General features: G+C 40.7%; 1 protein-coding gene across 11 annotated transcripts in view; it reads right to left on the reverse strand.

Annotated features, from left to right (window-relative positions):
- The window catches only part of BCAS3 (BCAS3 microtubule associated cell migration factor), a 383738-nt gene that overhangs the window by 300154 nt on the left and 65594 nt on the right, over window positions 1-17990 (reverse strand). For all 11 annotated transcript variants that reach the window (XM_068154852.1, XM_068154842.1, XM_068154844.1 and 8 more), the window contains exons 11-13: window positions 16968-17051; window positions 9368-9538; window positions 487-580 (exon numbers count right to left, since the gene is read on the reverse strand). In XM_068154852.1, the coding sequence (XP_068010953.1) occupies window positions 487-580; window positions 9368-9538; window positions 16968-17051 (349 nt within the window). The remainder of the gene's footprint in view (window positions 1-486; window positions 581-9367; window positions 9539-16967; window positions 17052-17990) is intronic.

Here is a 17990-nt window from a genome sequence, read left to right on the forward strand (position 1 = left end):
TGCAGTCCAAGTGGTTAACTGAATCACAGAATACTCACAGAATCAATAAGGTTGGAAAAGACCTCAAAGATCATCAAGTCCAACCTGTCACCCAAGACCTCATGACTATTAGACCATGGCACCAAGTGCCACATCCAATCCCTTCCTGAACACCTAATACTGCTCTAGTGGAAACTGCATAAAAATACTCAGTTGAGCAACTAACCAGTCCTTCAAGTTGCTGATTTACTACCTCAATGCAGTGGGAACTCATGTGCACCTCATGTGCACCAGTTGCTTAACTTTGACTTCTCCAGAAAAGACAAATTAACCAGCAGATGACACAACCAGCACTCAGCAGAACAGGTGACAAGTCCTAGTAGCAGTGAGCTGATATTTGCAGGTATCACAATGGCATTTGCAATGCCTCCAAAGCAATGAAACATATACCCTAGGCTATTTTATTGTCTTTAGCAACTCTCACATTAAAACAGCAAAATAACTTACCACTAGGGTTAAAGGCCATGCAGCAAATTGGCTTTTCATGAGCAGGGAAGTGGGCAACAATACCATCACTGTCAGAGTCCTCGCTGACAAGTACCTGCATAACAGTAACAGAGACAAAGGAAGGTCAGGAAGTGAAAATACACCTAAGAGAAAACACCAGCTTAGTAACACAGGAATTGGTTTCTAAAATGCACACAGTGGGATGAATTAGAAACACAGCTGCATGTGAATTGAACACAAACTATCCTCTGTATTTTTTTCAGATGAGGAGACATGAGGCAGGCTCAAATAACCTACTATGAACTAGAAAGGGTTATACACTTCATAAACAGATTATTTATTTATCCTATGAAGCAAAATACAAAATTATTACTGTTCTGCTGCATAAACCATTCATGGCTGCATAGAAGCTTATTACAAAAGTCCACATGCAGTGCACCAGGAAGCTGCATTTAAGGTTTCCATCACTGCTGGCTCAAGCAAGAGTTGTGATCTCCCTGCATTCCTATAATCAAGAGCTTATTACTCATAAATCTGTGGCAGGAGCTCTCCTGCTCTGCTCTGGACAGGGGTCTCATTCCACCACACTCAGCAGCAGCAGACAGTTGGACTAAGCCAAGGAGGGTTGGTGTGATTACACTGCAGAGCACACACTCTTCTTCAGCTTCTTTAGGCGACAACAAAACTCACACAACAGGAAGAAAACCAAGAGGTAGCACCGAGATTGTCAAGCAAAAGGGAAAACTTAACCACTACAAAACCCAGCAGTTTGTTTGAGAGGGTTCAAATAAACACGTCTACATGGGAAATGAGTGGGGAAAACAGACTAAAAACCTAGTCCAAGAAAGCGGGCTTGCTTTCAGTCAGTTGCACAGGAAAGAGCACTTACAGCTTGAAGTATCTGGATCTCCAAACGATGCAAGAAATGCTGAGGGCTGGGAGTGTGTATGAAAGCAGCTGCATGGTGAAGCTAAGGAGAATTTTCTCTATACTGAAATTGCCTCAGTGGACATTCAGTAACAATATTACAGAGGTTGCTCATCAAAACCCCTTTAAAAAAAGAATGATGCTGCCATCAAATCCCTTCTTGTGACCAAAAAAGCAGTTATGAGATAGGATTGAGTTTTCACAACAGAAGGAAATTAAAAGGAAAAGGAAATATCTGGCCTGAGATCTGCGTTGTGCAACATCTTCTGGAGAAAGAGACAGAGAGAGATTTTGGTTGTTTCAACAAAAGGCTGCTTGAGGTTGATAAAGCTACTTGGGCCAGTCAAAACCAAAGCTGACTGTGAAGACACACAAAAGGACTTCTGAAAGTATCACCAATGTCTGTGTGTACAAAAAGAAGAAAAGATTCAAGAAGAAAATATTCAAAGAGAACCAAGAGATGTGTGGACCGAACGCATGCAAGAGCTGCTGAAGCGTTTTATCCCTTGGTTACATCACATTAAAGCCCAAATGAAGTTAGACAATGAGAAAGATCTGTCAGAAAAGGACTTGATAAAAGGCTTTCTGTGGTAAGCAGAAACCACCTTCTTAACAAGACAGTGCAAAACTTCCCATTTCAAGCTCAGAATAATTTGTCTGCCGCCTCCAAAATAATCTGAAAGGTTTTTAATGCTTCCTATCCCTAACAGATATCTGAATGATTGGGAGATGGTTTTGTGCTTCAAAAAGGGGAATCATCTTTAAATGTTTAAAGAAGTCACGTAATATGGATGAAGAGGCCTGTGCCTGCCTGACTTGAAATGTTCAAATTACTTGGCACTGTCACATAAGCACAATTATGGCTTTGCTTTCCCTTGTCAGCATTTCGTGCTTATTCCAGAACCACTAACCAAAGGGTCTGGAGACCTTCCTAAGAGCTTTTCAAAGAAACACTGTGCTTTTCTCAGCCTATGTAAACTTCACTAAATAACTCCTATACATCATCTTTTCACAGCTTCCACTTGAAGGTAACTTGGGTCTCATCCTAAACATTTTGCTGTAATTAAGGACACAGGCTAATGATAAAGTGACAGCCATAAAGCAGCTTTATTGAGGACATGGAAAGGTTTTTAAACCCAGCCTGTTAAATCAAAATATTGAATGAAATAGAAATGGAAAACAGAAATGTTCAAGTATCAACAGTATTTGATCATAGCTAAAAACAGGTTACAGAGAGCATTTGGCAAGCATAGAAGCATAGACTCAGAGTGGTAGGGGTTGGAAGAGACCTCTGAAGATCGAGTCCAACCACCCTGCCAAAGCAGGATCACCTAGAACAGGTCTTCTCCAGACTGTAAACTGGATTAATTCAGCCTGGCTTCAGCAAGGATGAAGACCAGAGCTGCACAGCCTTGAAGAAGTACCCCTGGCCTCTTCCATGCAGGCTTCATAACTTTTAGGAACTACTTCTTGCAGATGCTGAAGTGGAAGATGCTATCCACAAAGGTGCTGGAGAGAGTGACGTCTGAAGGCTAATAAATGGCATCCTTAAGCCAAAACTGGTTCCTTTTGGCTGATTTATGGTTCCTTACCACTGAAAAGAGTGGGCTTGGACATTTTTCTTGGAAATCAAAACAAATTGCCTAATAACACGTGCAAGTGCTGTCAAAAAGCTTGAAGGAAGCAGCTCGTTCAGCTTCCCACTGCATGTTGCCTACAAAGCCCACAGGAATCCTGAGGCTGCAGTTCTTTACATCCTAAACAGGCTTCCTTCTCCAAGGTAGTGGCCTCTAACCACCCTGCTATTAGAAGACCTTACAAAGGTCTCTCATGCAAAAAGGTTCATAAATCTTAGCATTACTCTTATAATTGCATAGCCACTGAGGTCCACGGTGATGCTCAGGCGCCTTCCTTGCAGACTTCCCTACCATTACAAACATCATTTTAAGAAAAAGAACTGACAGGGAAGAAACACTGAGGCTGTTCTAGCACAGTGGCCTTGCAAACCAGCACTCAGCCTGCTTCTGATGTCCCTTATCAGGAAAACTGCAAGGCCATTTTAAAAACAAGGTGCCCAGCCAACAAGAGTCCTTAGCTGGACCTGCTGAGCCAAGGCTGCAGCTCTCAAGACAGCTCAGTTAAAGTTCAGCAGCACGCTGTGGTTGAACAAAGATGAATCAAGCGCTCTTTATCTCCCTTTCCAAAAGAAACAGACAGACAACACACCTAGGGGATCATTACATCTACTATCAGAAAATAGTGTTTGCTTTGAGGGCAAGAGATAGCTGAAGCCAAAGCTTTTTCCTCCTGTGCCATATTTTTCTTCATTCGTTGCATTTTCCATACTGCTGAACAGAAGCCACCAGTAATTATGACTTCAATTATTTTAATCTTTAAAGGCAAATTACACCACTTATCCCAGTGGAGACATGTTTTTAAATAAAACATGAAAGTAACACAAATAAAAATGGACACAAATCTAATCAAGCGGGCCCTACGCTTAATCACATTAAGCAAGAAGAATCCCATCATCATAAAAACAAATTGCTTTGGCAATATTGATAAATATGAATATTATAGAATAAAGAGTTCCTTGCATCTGTACTTCTTAAGATCTCCAGCGATGCAAAGAGCTGAAGTTAGTGCAATGTCCACTACGGTTCACATGCACGCAAAAAAAAAACCCCAACCCCCTCCGAGCCTCCCCCAACTTATAGCTAAGGTCAAACATCAGTGGAAAAGGGCTAAAAGTGATAAATCTGTGGCATTAACTACTGCACTCCTTTTAATAGAATCCAGCATAAACTCAAACCAGCCTTCTGCTCAGCCTGAACCATTTATCTGAGACAAAAATGTCTTCTTGACAAAAAACAGATCTCCTTTAATAAAAGTAAGGCAGACAGTATTATGCTCTGAGGGAATCCTGTTGCCCTTTTTATATTTATGCATAAAAAGAATTCTTCTGTAACACAGGGAGATCGAAAGAGGGGAGAAAATTGATGCCAAATATACGAGCACCCGAACACCGAATTAGCCTTTGTGAGGGCTGCGCTGATAAATAAAAGCACTGGTGTTAATGACCAGGGGAATGATGTGTGCAGTTAAAGTTTTATTGCTGAATAAGCTTGGATTATATATTATTGATTATTGGTTTTTTCCTAAGCTTCTTTTTGCTTTAGAGCAAAGTTTCACAACAGTCTCTTGCTCCCGAGGAGCGTCTTTCCTTCAGCTACAGTTTTCATCAGCGTCTTACCGAACGAAAATGAACTTGCAGCAATCTGCAGGGTGGGTGTTTTGTTTTCTGAAAATTCCTCTTTAATGCAATAAAAAGTTAATAGGGAACAGGGGAAAAAAAGAAAGGAAAAAAAAAATACACCAAACACATTCTAAAAGCCTAAAAAGATCAACATGTTATCTTATTCCTCTATTTTCCAAGTATTTCCTGCAATATTTTCATGTGTTTTGGATGAGCTGTGAAAGCAACACAAGGATCTCTCATCAATCACATCCCTCTCTCAAAAGCACTGAGAAGCCAGTTTGGTAGGGGTTTTGGGGTTGGGGTTTTGGTTTTTTGGTTGTTTTTTAAATGGCCACATATTTCTCTGTCAACTCAATGTTAGATCTTTAACAGATTTACATTCAGGCCCAAAACTGGGGGACTTTTGAGCAAGGTCATTATTGCAGGCTGCACGTGGGTGGCCTGGCTGATGAATTAATTAAGAATACAGAAACAAAGGTCAAAAGAAAATAATTATTTTTTTTCTCCTCCCTCCCCCCCCCCCCCCCCCCTTTCTCTAAAAAACTCAAGCCACTAAAGGCTTACACATTTAATTCCAATTACTGAAAAAGAGGACATCTGTCCAGCCCGGAGTTTTTAATCCATTTCAACTAATTAACAGATTCAAATAACTAGCCGTTACACCGAGCTGCAAAGTTTGCTAACACTTCATTAGCAGGCAGTTTAAACAGGCACACAACCTTGTTAACATAGTTTGGTTTACCACAAAGTTGCTGGGGCATCTCGATAATTATTTTTTACTCCTTTTACAAATATATCATGACAGCCAAGCTCAATAATTCCACATTCCTCTGCATTTAGCTAATTGCTTCATAATTCACCTTTTCGTAGCGCGCCGGCGCGCTTGAAGGCAGGAGCTGTCACACAAACAGCTGCTGGGGACCAGATTTTATTACAGTATCTACATTCATCAGGCTTATGAAAAATATTTTCCCTTCTAATGCAATCTCACAAAATTCAATCTGAAGATTGCCTTGGTCTTTTAATTGTGTGTTTTTCAGTGGTTCAGTTGGCATTTCAACCTCCACCGTGGTAGCGGAGTGCCTTCCATGAAATGCACCGAGTTCTACCCCATCTTCTTTCTACTGGATGTCTTTGAAATAGCAGACAGACTAAAAAAATCAGTGAAAACTCAAAAGCTGGAGTCAGTCCTTCTGGCTTATGTCCAAAACATGTTCCTTAATCATCTTCCTGCTAACTAAATCTGTGTGTTTGTACACATGCACTCACTGCATCTTTAAAACCTGTGTTGCTACGCTCAAAGTAAATGGACTATCAGATGCATCATTACTTTGCAAGCCTTTATATTTATCTTTATATTAAAAAACCTCACTCCTTTCCTACTGAAAAGAAGTGCTTATAGCTCCTTCAGAAGGTCAGGCTTGCTGGTCATAGATTTATTGTTGTCTTCTTTCTGTTTCTAAACCAGATTTCTTAATGATTTTTTTTTTTTAACTCTATGTTATCTCTGAAGATTTCTTTTGCTACTTGGAAATCTTTTTTATGATAACACCCAAAGTCTTAAGTTAGGCTCTGCAGACTCAGGGAGAGATCTTTATTATTGGCCTGGAGGAGGCGAGGTATTCCTTTTACATTAGGAGTCTGATGATGATAAGAAAATAGTTCCTCTCTGCTTATGAAACTCCCCTCCTTCACACTGAGGCTGCCCACCCCTGGAAATCATGCACCTCTCAAAACACACAAATACATCTACATAGTTGCTAGACCAATAAAAGGGATGCAAGGCTTTCCAAGTGTTCATTCAGCCCAGCAAACACTTGGTAGGCATCACTCATTCTTGTGGTTTCCCAGTCAGTATAGGAAGGGCGATGCCTGTAATGGGCAAAGCCACCCAGCAGCATCCCCGTAGAGCAGGAAGGAAATACTCCAAGCTAGGCATCTTCATCACAGGAGGAAGCAGGAATGCCACTAAGTGTTTCCTTGAACCCACACAGATCTCCTATTTCCCACCTGGAATCTGAAAACTGGGATGATAAACTAATAGCTTCAGAAAATCACTGCCACACAGTGTGAGGAGCAGAGAGACTAAGCAAGGCATTTGCCGTGCCGCTGTACCGCGACTGCTTTCTCTAACACACAGGAGAGGCTGCACTCTGCCTTCATCAGCTCCCTCAATCCCTCTTTTATTTCAACCACAGCATCCCTAATAATGTAGTCTGGATGACCACTATCAGCGAACCAGCTTGCCACAGAAGAGTAAAATAATTCCAGAAATTAATACAAGGAGGAAGACTCAATGCAGCTCAGTCATCCAGACTCAAAATCAGCACGACACTTCCCCACCAGTTTCTGCTGAAGTTCTGAGCAATCACATTCAGCTCAGTGAGATTCCTTGCATCCTTTAAAGGTCAGACTTGCTAAAACGCTTTCCTGAACTGAAGCTTCACTCAATTATGCTCTAAAAACCAGCCAGGACTACCCAGCGAGTCCATGTACATGCCATCGAAACTAGCATGTCATTTCTTGCAGGCTTGTCTCCCTCTGCCAGCACACAGGCTCAGGATCCCTGCCAGGCTCCTTGGGACAAGGCAACTCGCACAACTGCCAAAATCAGAGTCTGCCACGTTCAAATGAGGACATGTGCACAAAAACTTACATTTCCACCTGGCAGTGGAACTGGAGCTGGAGTGACGGACAAGAGCCCGGTGGGGACTGCAAGCCCACACGATGCTCCTCGCATCAGAACGCTCTTTAGCGGGGCAGTGCTGAGTGACAGGCTTTACTCAGACCATGCACAGAGTGGATTTATTTTTAATCAACTTTCTTTTTTGTTAGATGCAGATTTCAGTAAGAAAAGACTGTTAAAAAGACTTCTGCACCACCAAAGTCTAACAAGGCAAGAGAAAGATTATTTTCTCTTTCCTGGGGGGAAAAAAGAGAAAATGAATTCCCAAAGCAAGGCTCAGCACTGAGAATAAATTATTAATTTCATAGCATTTTGGAACTTCAAATCACAAAAAGATGAATGCAAGAGGTACAGTTAGGATATCTAACTCAGAGCCTCCTTCCCTAGAGGTTCAAGACCAAAATGATTTTACTAGAACTGATGGCTTATTTATGTTCCAGCAGCAGTATTTGGACAAGGCAAGCGTTATCATTTTTACAACTACTTTTCCATCGTGCCCTTTAGGCTTGATAGCTCCCTACTATTGTTAAGGTCAGAGGACAAGTTCATAAAACCTCTAAATCATACATAACAAGAACTAAAAACCTAAGATATATCTTTATTTTTTTTTCCCCCCTAGGCCTGTACAGAAGAATCAAAACACAGAAAATGACCACTTGAAATAATGACCACATTAAACAAGGCTCCACGGGAAATTTATGAGGCAAAATTTTCCTTCTTTTTTTTTTTTTCCCCTTCCTTTTTCTCATAATTTTTTTTTTCCCCAGCACTATAGACTCAAAAAGACTTTTTGCCCCCCCAAAACCAAAACCAAATCCCAAAGGTCAACAGACTTATTTTAAGCCCAGACTCTAAAATGTTCAGTAAAAATAACTCTTTTTTTTTTTTCCCCATTCTCTATTTTTCTTTTAATTTGACAAGGGCTATAATGTTCTATGAACAACCCTCTCTCAATGTAACCTTGCTTGACTAAGTACTTCCAAACCTGATTCTCAGGAACACTCAGCTACAGCTCAAACAGTTTGGTTTGCTTGCTTTCAAGTAAAACACTTCATTTTCCCCTCAGGTAAGAAAATAACTTGATTCCTGATTTGTCATTAATACCTTACAAACTTACCTGCAACAAGCACCATAATGATGTGAAATAGAGATAAAAGGGATTGGTTTCCTTTTTTTAACTGCAATAAATGTGAACATTAGTGGGGCGGGGGGGGGAGGGTGTGGAATCTCTTACCAAATGGTTACGGACTAATGAAGTGTATGGGAGTCCTGCATAAACACTGGTTCCAGGGCCAGCCACTTTAAACTGAAATGATGGATATAAACAAACAAAAAGAGGTGGCTATTTGCCGTCACAAAGACACTGCTGAGCTCCAGTGTAAAGTTTGTGTGATCCTGGTGTGGATTTTTCAACAGATTCCTTTGCCTGGCGCAGTGTACTGCACGAAGCAGTCAATATGCCTCCAAACAGCATCACGCTTGACTACATTTCAGTTTGGGAATTGATATAAAAATAAGCTTTTATACTTAATAGCCAGCTTCACTCAGCAGCATCCTTTCTCTTTTTTTTTCCCCTCCAACTGGAATGCCACAATTCACAGGACTCCCAGACAATCCCATTTTCCAGCCACGTTATATATTAATAAATATAATCAGACTACATATACATTTCAACTGATCAGCATAAATCACTGTCAATTAGGAACAAGTGTTAGAGAGACAAAATGTGACACTTCACACTCGATGTTGTCAAAGTGTCACATAAATATGTTCTAAGGACAATATATATTTTGGCTTAATTTCAGTCCCCAATAGGACTTTATCACAGCTGTGTGTGTCTGTAAAAGTTTTTGACCTGGCAGAAATCTCAGTGATTTTTCATTTTCAAAAGCCTACAATATATTTTCCTGAGCTGGTTGGTTTGTTGTTTCCATTCCCCCCCCCACACACTTTTTTTTTTCTTTTGGTGAAAATGAATGCACATTCAGTTGCTGTGCAAACTGCATTACCTGCCCCTCTGCTACTGTCTCTGTATCAATGATAGTGATGATTCCAGGCACCAAAGGACTTCGACGAAGGTTGCTATGAGCTAAAATTTCCTCTTCGGTTGCTCCTGAAGGCAGCGTCCCTGTCAGCTGGGTAACTACTTTCCCAACCATTGTAAGTCCAGTCTTTATTGTCTATAAAAAGAAAGAGAACCAACAAGTAATATTTAGGGCTGTTCTGTGGCTTTATCTTCAATTAGTTGTTGTTTTTTTTCTGCACACAATTCATACACATCTTTTCGGGTTGAAACGAGTCCCCTTTATTTTGGAGTTAATTACTTTAACTGTGCACATGAGAAGCATACAAACCAGATGCTCTCAGAAGTGAGACATAAGCTGCTAAAGTCTGAATGCAACAGAAATATATACAAATAATAAACTGGCATCCTTTCAATTTGAAATATTCATCCTTATCTTGGAGTTAATTCATACAACCTGATTGTGCACGAGAGGAGCACAAAACCCAGACGCTTTTGTAAGTGATACATAAGTTGCTGAAGGCTGAATGTAACAGAAAAATATATATATATATATATATATATATATATAAAATAAATTAGCATCCTTTCCATTTGAAATATTCATCTTTAGTTTGGAATTAATCAACAGAACGAGGCTGTGCACAAGAGGGGCACACAAACCAGATGTTCTTGTAAGTGATCCATACGCTGCCAAAGGCTGACTGTAACAGCAATCTATGAGCAAGAAAATTTGCATCCTTTCAATTTGAAATATTCCTCTTTATTTTGGAATTAAATGCTTCCAAAAATATTTTGGAAAAGAAGAAATAGTTGACTGTTGTCTAAATGTTACAGTTTCTTTCTTTAACTTTGTTATTTACTTATTGCCATGGCAAGTTAGAAGAATCAAGCGATGAAGCCAAGCTGAGGGGGGGTGTGGAGGGCAGCGATACACAGAGAAGTACTTCTAACCCCTAATGGTTAATGCTGAAGTCATGTCCACTGCACAGCTGCAAGAGAGAGGGAGTTCAGCCTTTTGCAGCATTAAGATGGGACTCAGACCCTCCTGAACTAAAGGTGAGGTGGTAGAGAGGACAGCTCTGGAGACGCATAGCCCATCACAAACAACACGTCTTCCCATGGTCGGCACGTCCTCCAGACGTGGCTCTGGAAACAGATGCATTGCACCAGCTTTTATCATCTAAAGGGGCTGAAGATTGGTTTTATGTTGTTTTATTTTATGCAGAGAAAGAGGGAGAGCAGAGGCAGAGATACAGATTTAAAGAAACACAACCCAAATTACAACTCAAAATATTTTCTCCTTGAATCAAGGACTGTGCCTCCTTCGCCGCTAAAGAACTGAGCAGATTTATTATGCAATATAAATAAGAAATAGCAAAAGAGATCCAAATGGAATGACACTATAACAAGCCAATTCTTAACTAAAAAGACAAGCTAAGCTGCCTGCTAAATTGAAACAGAAAAAAACCCCAACAACCCTGTACAGATCACAAGCTGAAACCAAGAAGCAGCCACAAATCAATTGCAACTGCTTTGTTTAGTGCTAAAATCTCAAACTGCAGTGATTAGAAAACACATTAGTGTTCATCAATTAGCAGCCAAACGTTTGTTTTAATAATTCATAGGAAATGACTTACACAAAGTCTGTTAGTGTGTTGTCAGGAAAACCTCTGAAGGGCCAACAGAATTAGGCGCCACACGGTATTGATGGCACCATCCAGCAGGAAGCCTGATTAACCTCTGAGATGCCTCAGCTGATGTACTTACCCCATTAATGCTAATGGAGATACTACCACTTAAAATCGAGCCATGCCTTTATCATAGGAATGTCTTTGGGGTTTAAAGTCTTTAGTAATATCCTGCCATTTGTTTCTTATTATTTCTTCTTAGACTGAGATACAACAAGTGAGAATGGAAACAAAAATTTAACACAGGCAAATTTGGATGACTGAAAAACTTCAAGCAGATAATGATACCTAAAGCCGACCAAATACCATCAGCAGAACACATCTGAGCAGACACTTTCCTTACCAAAGTGTCAGCTACTCAACCAGGGCAGTTTCTGACCAATAGTTAATTGCATAAAAATAATAAAGAAGGCAGTGTCTGGCCAATACTTGTTGTACAGAAATTATAAACAAGGCAGTTTCTGACCAATATGTATTGTATAAAGATAATAAAGAAGGCAGTTTCTGACTAATACTTGTTGTATAAAAATAATAAACAAGGTAGTTTCTGACCAATGCTACTAGTATAAAAACAATAATAAAATAAGGTAGTTAGTGACCAATACTTGTTGCATAAAAACTACATAAAATGCACTGGCAGCTCCTACAGCAAGAAGGATAAATCAGTGTAAAAGTTTTCATATGGGAAAGTAAGTAAATGAAAAGAACCAAGACTTTTAACTGATCTGCTTCAGAAGATTTCTTTGATACCACACCTAGAGAAATCAGATGACAAAGTGCCAAGTACAAATTCAGAGCTCTCTAGGAAAGAAAAAAAAAGTCAACGTGGCTTATCTAGCAAAATGAATTACTGCTCTGTGTTTGAGCCGACTGCGACTGCGGGACTACTGAGAAGAAATAGGTGTACAGAGATGTGGCTGAGGCCATTAGCTGAGGAATATCAGTGCAATACCATTACAGCACTTACTTCTTTGTGCTGTGTGTATATTTGCAAAAACTCCTCTGGTAATCTTTAACCTTTCCCATGCCATATCGGCTGTCCCCTCCATCCATTAGAGCTAATGACCTTGCTCTCACATAAGCTGTTAGTACTCATTAAGAAGTTATCAGGTAACAAGAGAAAACAGATGCAGCCTTTGCTAAATCACTTTGCTGCTACAGGATTAAAAGATAGGGAGAAAGAATCAACTAAAAGAAGTTATGAGGTGAGAAGAACTTGGTTTATAATTTGATGCTGGACATTCGACAGACCAATTACATTTTAAAGCGGCTTAAAGTTTGCACCGTCCCAGAGCCTTTGTCACTGGTGGGAACCTGCCAGTGCCACTCAGTGAAGTCTCCTCATAAATGAAATGAAAAGACTTGATCCAGGTCCCTTTAGGAGCAACGATGCACGTTGTGCAAACACACGAATGATTTGTAGGCTCACGTGTACCCCACCTGCTTAAAAATAAGGCTTCACATTCATTCAGATGTAAAGAAAGGGAAAGATTTCATTAGATGGAATGTGGGCACTCATTTAATTGGAAAATAAGCACAACTTCCATTAGATGAGGACATTAAAATGCAGCATTCGTTTCCCGTTAGGCTGTTTTGTTCCAACAGAGGTCTTGTAACCTCTTAGTGACAAAACATATTGCTCCTGTTTCACTTAATAAATACATTTCACAGGATTTATTTTTTTCTTACAAATGGGAAAAAAATAATCTTTAGAAAGCAGAAAGAAATATCAGAAAGCTCTGACTTGCTAATCAACAAAACAAAAGCTTCCTGGTTAGTCTGAACTAAATGAACAAGTAATCAATTACAGATTCAAGTTCAAACTAAATGTTTGTGGAAATGCTTCACAAAGATGTTTCCCTTTCCTGCTCTTCCTGCCTGTTCTGAGAAGAGGCAGGACAGGGAAGAGACTCATTAGGATATTCAACTTCAACAGCATGGCAAGTTTGACCATGGAGGCATCTAATTCCTCTTCCTTGCTGCATCCAAAATGGCTGCACGTGGATCGTTCTAACAACCAATTCCACATTTGGATGCTTATCTCAAACCAAGCACCTGACAGGTTAAGTTGTGGCTCAGTTGGTAGCGCATAAGACCCTTAATGGGAAGGTCATGAGTTCAAGCCTGCAGTGGGCAGTAGTGTCCTCCCTACTCTAGTCATGAGGTCTGTGGTGACAGGTTGGACTCGATGATCTTTGAGGTCTCTTCCAACCTTAGTGATACTGAATACTGAACACTGAATACTCTCCCACCATTGATATTGTTAAGTAACACTGGGATTTATTCTGAAAGATGAGTATCACACCATGCTCAGCAAGGCATCTCCTTGTTTGCTTGTCTTCATGCTTGGACTTGATGACCTTAAAGGTCTTTCCCAACCCAAATGATTCTGTGACTCTATATCCCACACCCATTCTACTGCGTTCGTTCAGCCGGAGTGAAAAGAATCTTTATCCCATCAGGAATAACGTTTTTCCAAACATACCAATTTCTGTCTTTGCTAAACATTAGAATCACAGAATCATGTGGTAGGAATGTAATGTATGTTGGAAAAGACCTTTGAGATCAACCTAAATTGGAATCTTGACATGTTTTATGCCCAGAAATTTTCTGCTTGGTCAAATGAGAAAAATTAGCAGAGGGTTTCCGAAGATGAACAGACAGAAAGCCACCAACCAAATGCAGGGAAATGAAAATCAGACATTAAGCTGGGAAAAGCACCTGTGCTTTCCCAGCAACAGCAGAAAGCAATGCACTTGCAAGATGCATCTAAGGAGAAATAAGGGAAGGTTGGATATTCAAAATAAATCCTTCCTGAAATTCTGAAACCGAATGGGAAGATGACAGAAAGGAATTTTTCATCCTGCTGCCAGAATGACAGGAGTTTTGGCACCAGTAAACACCACACTCCAACATGACCACAGCTGTGACCTCGATATTGTGGGTTAACAGGGGAGCTTCTGACTCCTACATTACTGGAACAAGGAGAGAATTTATTAGCTGCATCGAGTACAGCACACAGCAGGACATCGCACTGAGGACAAACCCACCATTCACTACCAGCACACTCCAAAGCATCTCTCAAAGGGAGTACCATTAAAGTAACCCAGCACACTCCAAAGCATCTCTCAAAGGGAGTACCATTAAAGTAACATTCTGTACTGTCACTGAGAGCTTCTGCAGAGGATCTGAGAAGCAATTCTCAAACATCACCCTGCTGAAATTGCTCTGCTCTCAGCTTTACCTTTCTCCTTTATATGAAGTTCTTTCACCTCCTTCAGCAAGAAATCGGAACCCAAACAGAGAGAAGGCTGCAACTCAAGATAATCTGACTAAACAAGAACTTTCATGGAAGCACTTCTGAGCCAGAAAGCAGCAGTGTAGGGAACAGAGGACATCCACTTTCAAAAATAGTTAATACCTCTGCTGCTCAAAGCCAAGGAATTGCAAAGCACTGCAGGCTGATAAGATAGAACAGCAGTAGAAGCTTATAAATTAGGACTAACTTAAGCGAGGAGTAAAGTTTACAGTGAGGTAATGTGATGGACAAAGAGCAACAGATATTTGGAGTATCTATGTGCCAAGGAGGAAGTCAGCATTCCAGTTACCAGAGATGAAAACTTTGCTAGGAGCTAAGCCAAGATTCACTGAAATTGGTAATAAATTAAACATCTCAGATTTAGCACTGCACACTCGAACACCAGTAACAAATTAATACAGTAAGGCTGAGATAGACAAAAGAGCCAAAGTGTGCAAATATTTAGTGTGCATAATATTAATCTTGTCTATTACAGAGACATTTAACAGCCAGTTGACAGCAACAGCAATTTGCTTGGCAAAAGGCAAAGCAGTACAGAGATGAATGATTATCCCTTTTCCTGACTTTCCCTCTTCCTTTATCTCCATACAGAGGCTAACAACCTATCCTCTCCTGTGATTATAAACACATTTTGTCTTCAGCATCAACTTCACATGATGCAACATCATGAGTTTAGTCCTTTCATATCTTCAGTTTACCATGGGAATTGCTGGATTATGATCCTTAGGCTAGTGCTATCCAGCACATAAGGTCATCACCTTGGTCCTTACTGGCTTCAAAATTAGTCATCCTCAGTTTCTGAGGATAAGATATATAAAAGATCATAGAATTGCCAGGGTTGGAAGGGACTTCCAGGATCACCTAGTTTCAACTCCCCTACCATGGGCAGGGACACCTCACACTAGATCAGGTTACTCAAAGCCACATCCAGTCTGGCCTTAAAACCGCCAGGGATGAGGCTTCCACCACCTCCCTGGGAACCTGTGCCAGTGTCTCACCACCCTCATGGGGAAGAATTTCTTCCTAACATCCAATCTGAATCTATCCATTTCTATTTTTGCTCCATTCCTCCTAGCCCTATCACTACCTGACACCCTGGAAAGTCCCTTTCTTGTAGGCCCCTTTAAGATGTCCTCCTTTTAAGGATTTTAAGTCTGACAACAAAAATGGAACAGGACAGTGTTTACTCTTCAATGCCTACTGGAGTGCTTTGACAATCATCATATGGTTGAAGAAAGCTTTGTTGTTCTTCAGTGAGGAGTAGGTTTGGCTTTGGCCATACAGTGATCTGCTGGTGAGAGTTTATGAACATCTCATCGTGACTCTGGCTGACCACGCTAAGCCAGTTGTGCCTCAGACTTACGTGTGCTATAAACCCCATGTTAACCACACTGAGAGTGAAGCAGCACAGGGAGATTTCCCCCCATTTTCATGTTCCTGCTGACAGCAAAAGTATGCAGAGAGACAGCAAATTTCCGATGTCTTCACTAGAACAGCAATTCCAGCTCTCCTCAACAATGCAAGAGAAAAAAACCCAAACCCAAAACTGTGATTTTTTTCTCCTTCCCCAGCCACAGCGAGATGGTGTCCAAAGCTATGCTGATGGAATGTTTGTTTTGATGCTTTGTTTGCACATCAGATGGCATGCCCTGGGTCTCTCTTTGCGGGTTCTTGTAACTGTTGTTTTCTTCAGTGACGCTGAGCTTTCTGCTCTGTGCTGTCATTTAATTCCTATTATTAGGTTTGTTTTGTTGTGCCTATCAGAAATGAAAAGGCTGGTGGTTACATGGAAAGCTTGTAATCAGCACGAAGCCTGCCAGACTGTGCCAAAACTCACTTTGTATGTGTGTGTCTCTGTGTGTGTGAGAAAAAGAAATTACTTGACAAAATGCTGCAGGCAAATCCTCAAGGAAAGGAGCAGGGTGGGAGGGCAGAGCAAAACAATAGCTCTGCATACTCTTTGGCTTAAGATTTACCCAAGCCGTGGTCTTCTTTGGATGCTAAGAAACCCCAGACATCTCTCTGAAAACAGAGGGATATTATAATGCCATCTGGACTAAGAAAACCAGGCAATGGAACCTACATGTAAACAGCCATTAATAAACCCTAACCTTCAAAGAAAGGTAATTAATTAGCTCAAGTACTGAGCTGTCATCCTTCAGAGAGATTAAAGCATATAATGTTGGTGTGACTGAGTCCAAAAAGCACCGAGCACTTGTAAAGTCAGTTTTCACCATGCTGAAAGACTGATAGTGCTGAGTTCCAATCACATCGACTTGCCCATCTGTGATTTTCTTGTGAGAGGAGTCACTCATCTGAATAGCTGTTTGGAATACAAGTTATTTTCCTAAGTCAGTTCAGAGGGACAGGAATACTTAGTGCAAAGCAATGGCTACTCCAAGACGTGCAGGATCAGACCCAGCTGCCCGGTGCTAACGGCAGCCTGTTTCTTCCTGTGTTTTCCTCTTTTGTGAATGGGGGGGGGGGGGTGGTGATGACACACGGTACAATTCAGCAGGGAAACCTAATAATTATCTTCCATGATAACCTCTCCCAGCAGCAGATGATGTACTCACTTTGGCAGCACTAATGACTGTGGCAGTGTAAGACTGAATGTTGTCTCCACAGGCTCCACCACGGGATTGATGGCAGCGGATCAGCTACAAGAAGAAAGACAGCAACCAAGTAACTACTATTAAACTACACAAACCCATAAGCCATTACCATAGCTCTTATTTATCATGTACAGTGGTGTGTTTTTCCCTACAAATAGCAAAAAGCCCTGCTGAGACACTTAACCCCTTTTTATAATCTTCTGGGTGCCACCCAGACTGTCGCGTACTCCACTCCAGTTTTCAATTACAAGATGAGTAGTCACTAAGAATTCATAAACTTTGAAACGGTGGGATTTTGGGTCTGGCAGCAATACCACAAATAAATTTAAATAAATATAATCAAAAGCTTTAGCCATGTATATGTAACATTAAATATCAGACATTCTAAGAATCCCAGTGTGGCTTTCCCCTCCTTTTTATGAGTAGCAAGCGAAGAAATGACAAAGGAAAAGAGCTACTTTAAACTCCACTTTTAATAGATTAAAGGAATGCGCAAGGGGTTTACTCTGCATTGCCTTCCTTCAAAGTTAATAAATTAAAACAAGGCTCTCCTACCTGCCATCAACTGTCTTTGAATCCTAACTAACAACAGAATCTGGGCTTCTGAGTAAATAAAGGAGCAAACAAACAATAGATATCTGTTGCTTGCACACAGAATCTGTTACCTGATTAATTGCTTCAGCTAAAAGCAAATTAGAAAGGCACTGTAAGATGTATTTGCTGCTACAGGTTTTCCTTTGCTATTTAAGCAGCTAAATAAAAAGACTCCAAGTAGAGAGAAAGGGAAAGTCCACAGTGAATATACCTGGGAACACACAAGCCACTTAAATCCTGGCATAATTCTGTTGCTGATCAGTGCCTTCTACTTTTGGCAGCAGCACTTTGTAAATCCCAGGCTGGCTGGCCAAGGTTTACAAAACCACACAGGCCTGGTGGTGGTGTTCAAAGAAAGGCAATCCTGAATTCAGAGAGAAATCAGTTGTG

The sequence above is a fragment of the Melanerpes formicivorus genome, unplaced genomic scaffold, assembly GCF_026170545.1.
Source record: "Melanerpes formicivorus ecotype bairdi unplaced genomic scaffold, bMelFor1.0.p_v2 SCAF_29, whole genome shotgun sequence".
NCBI lineage: Eukaryota > Metazoa > Chordata > Aves > Piciformes > Picidae > Melanerpes > Melanerpes formicivorus.